Raw genomic sequence first — 3,998 nt, forward strand, 5'->3', positions numbered from 1 at the left:
TTTTCGGACACGCTCCTAAGTCCAAAATCACCATACAGAGCTATTGGAATTATCAAAACTATAGTCCGGGGTCGTTTACACATAAGTCGATATCTGATTACTATTTTAACTTAAGCTTTAAACCTTGGAACTAAGTGTTCCAATTCATTCCAATACCTCACCGGACCCGAACCAATCACCCCGGCGAGTCACATAACAACTGTAAAGCATAGGTTGAGCAGTAAATGAGGGAAGGAGGTTGTAATACTCAAAACGACCGGCCAGATCGTTACAAGAAGTGAAGATTGATGATGTCATAAATTACTATACAACTATGAAGGTAATTATTTGTAAAATATTTCAAACTAATTATACTCCTTTTTTTATGGTATAAACCTAATAATTGATATTTGTTTATATGCAGGATTTATATTGTAGATTCAATGCACATATAACAAGCTTTATAAATAGAGACAATCCGTGGTATTTCACTCAATAAATCTTTTATATCTTTCTGGAAATTTTATCTGTTTTCCTTTTATCTTGAACAATGCAGCTTGATGAAAGAAAGGTACTACTTGAGATTGTTGCTGAATCATGTGAGGGGACCCTTTTCGTTTGAAGACTAACTCATGGTTAATGAAAGAGAGTGTCAAACATTCAAGGAAGCTACAAAAGAAAGAGGGTTACTAGAATCAGATAACAGTATTTCTGAATGCTTACGTGAGGCAACTCTCTTCAAAATGCCAGCGGCTCTTAGAAATTTGTTTGCAACTATATTGGTACATTGTAATCCAACGGACGTTGGAAAACTGTAGGACACATATTACGAGGATATGTCAGAGGACTTTAGAAGAATACATGAAAATTCATCTGATACTCAACTGCAATGCACGTTGAAGAGCATTAATTCCTACAAAGCATGGGAAAGAGTGCTGAAAAATATGATTTACCTAAACTTAATCAGTGTCGAGATGAAAATATTCCCACTGAATTCATAATGCAAAGAGATTATTGAAGAAAAGGCTATACAAGTGTCTAAAGAAGATTTTAATGAACAATCAAAGCTAAATCCTGAACAAGAGAAACCTTTCAAGATTATATTGCAAAGAGTCGATTCTGGTAGAGCAAGTTTGTTCTTTGTGGATGTCCCAGGAGGAACCGGAAAAATATTCCTTTATCGTGCATTACTTGCAAATGTTAGATCAAGAGGGATGATAGCATTAGCAACAACAACAAGTGGTGTAGCAGCAATAATTTTACCAAGAGGTCGTACCGCTCACTCTAGATTCGACATACCTCTTCAAACAAGTGAAACAACTATCACAAATATGTCGACGCAGAGTGGTGGATCTAAATTGATACAAAGAGCAAATTTAATACTATGGGATGAAGCGCCTATGGCAAGGCGTCAAACTATCGAAACAGTTAACAGGAGCTTCTGAGATATAATGGATGTAGATGAACCGTTTGGTGGAAAAGTAATAGTTTTTGGAGGTGATTTTCATCAAGTACTACCAGTAGTTCCAAAATCAATAAGAGTTGAGACTGTAAATGTTATCTTGATTAGATCCTACTTATGGCCTAAAATAGAAAAGATTCAACTAACACGAAATATGAGAGCAGGGTAAGCATATAAAGAAAGGCATATAAGTATTGGAGTATCTTTCTTCATTCATGTAAACTCTTTAATGAATATTAGTTTTAAAGTGTGGTGCTACAGAAAGAAGTTAACAAAACTTAGTAAGTTCTCAAAGTTATTTGTATTTTTTAAAAACAATTGAAGTGAGATCTGAAAATATGTTCTTTTTACTCTTTCTTTATCATCTTTTTGTTTATGAAGATATCTTTATTAATTTAAAATTGATCTCCTATTGTATACAGGTTTGATTTTGAAGAAAAATGCACCCATCATGTTACTGAGAAACTTAGATCCATCAAATGGCTTATGCAATGGTACAAGGATGGTATGTAGAGGTTTTGACAACAACGTCATACATGCAGAAATCATGATGGGTCAATGTATTTTCAAACATGTGTTCATCCCCAGAATTTGACTTTCAACTCCAGAAAATGAAGGATATCTTTTTAAATTTATCCGAATGCAATTTCCAGTACGCTTGTATTTTGCAATGACAATAAATAAAGTACAAGGGCAAACAGTTTCAAATGTTGGACTGTATCTGCCGCAACATGTTTTCTCGCACGGATAACTATATGTTGCACTTTCAAGAGAAATATCATTATCTACATCAAAAGTTTTGGTCATGACGGAACAACCAAAGCGTCAGAAGGAACATACACAAAGAACATCGTCTACCAAGAAGTCTTAGGTAATAAAAAATCATCACAATACATATTTTTATACTGTAAATATATAATTATATTGCCTAGCTAACATGACTGAATTGAACGTTTGTGCGGGTTTAGATGATGATATCCAATCAGTTTGAATTCATAACTTATGCTAATGTAATGATATTTTCCGCCATTGAATGATTGTTGGATTCTATATAATTCTCTCATTAATTAAATTGCATGCTCCTTTATATACATAATTGCTTAAATCATTACGTGCTATTATCAACGTGCAACGCACGTTCATAGAAACTAGTTATTATAAAAGCACGAATATTGAAATGCTAAATGTTGAACCAAAAAAATATCCTTAAAATGTCAATCGACTTTTATACCCTTAAAATTTTAATTCTTTTTGGGAAAACCCAATATCATAGTGGGTAAAATTATAAAATTTAGAATTTTGCTTTAATAGAACTCTAAAATCAACCAAGATCTTAGAAAATCACCGCCACTACATAAAGGAAAACATACCTTATTTGTAATGGATTCTAATTCAGTTACGCCTTACCCATGTCCTTTATATAAGGAAATCTATTTGTTTATTATCAGTCGAGGCATAAACGAGTTATTAAGGAATTATTTCTAAGATACGTGCATAAATTTTTATTTAAACTTTGAGAATTGTCATCAATTGTTCAATATATTATACTTGTGATTGCAGGCCGAAGGTGGTTATGTTGCTTTGCGATACAATAATTGAGTTCTTGCCTGTCACGACCCAAAATCCACTGTAAGTCGTGATGGTGCCTAATGCCGCCGTCGGATAAGCCAACGTTAATTTATCAATTTATTTACTCCTTTTATTACTTTCGAGATCATATTCTTCATTACTTAAATAGTATAAAATAGAATTTACAGGGTAAAAGGATATTAACCACGTGAACTACAATAACGAACAACCATTAGGAACCCCCAAAACCCGGTGTCACAAGTGCATGAGCATTTTCTAAGGAGTACAATAATAAAATAACACCTGTCCTGAATGTAGTAAGACAGAATAAAATAAACAGTACAATGGAGACTCTGTGGACTGCGATGTGTAGCCTAGAATGCAGCTCACATAAAGTCTACTCAACAGGTGCGCCTACGCGCCAAGGTGATCACCAAATGAACCTGTCAGATTCTGCACATTTAGTGCAGAAGTGCAGCATGAGTACGTAAATCAACGCGTATCCAATAAGTATCTAGCCTAACCTCGGAGAAGTAGTGACGAGGGGTCAACATCGACACTTACTAAAGGTCCAGTATAACAATGTAATAAAACATAAGCATATATGAGGCATACGGCAATGATGAGGTAAATCTGTAAGTTACATAATCTTCAAATTTCTTCTTTCAAAGTATGAATTTCTAAATCGTATATTCTACCTTAACGGCTCAGAAAAATATCAAGTGTCATTATCAAATAAATAAAAAATATTATATAAAATGCCGAGCATCAGTGGAGAGATTAGCTCGTGAATATTCGGACTACTCGCGATATAACGCACAATTCTGTCGAGGTCGTTTGGCCCGATCCAGAATAATGTGTACACTGCCGAGGGTCGAGCGGCACGAACTATATATGCATCTATATACTGCCGAGGCATTCGGTCCGCTCCACAAAAAGGAAGAAAGTTACCGAATTACAAGACACATGTTTACAATACTGTACATGG

At 34.5% G+C, this 3,998-nt stretch overlaps 1 protein-coding gene across 1 annotated transcript; it reads left to right on the forward strand.

The window, feature by feature from the left end:
• The first annotated feature begins 313 nt into the window (after window positions 1-313).
• LOC142169948 (uncharacterized) lies at window positions 314-1,424 on the forward strand. The gene is made up of 4 exons (XM_075231894.1): window positions 314-319; window positions 536-550; window positions 645-761; window positions 1,047-1,424. Exons 1-4 carry the CDS (start codon window positions 314-316, stop codon window positions 1,422-1,424), a joined length of 516 nt encoding a protein of 171 aa, XP_075087995.1.
• Window positions 1,425-3,998: the final 2,574 nt, after the last annotated feature.

This window comes from Nicotiana tabacum, chromosome 15, assembly GCF_000715075.1.
Source record: "Nicotiana tabacum cultivar K326 chromosome 15, ASM71507v2, whole genome shotgun sequence".
NCBI lineage: Eukaryota > Viridiplantae > Streptophyta > Magnoliopsida > Solanales > Solanaceae > Nicotiana > Nicotiana tabacum.

What these genes read in the sequence shown, in the direction of transcription:
- LOC142169948 (XM_075231894.1), top strand. An exon ending in ATTTGTTTGCAACTATATTG is followed by an intron (nt 762 to 1,046) that starts GTACATTGTAAT and finishes GAACAATCAAAG; the next exon opens with CTAAATCCTGAACAAGAGAA.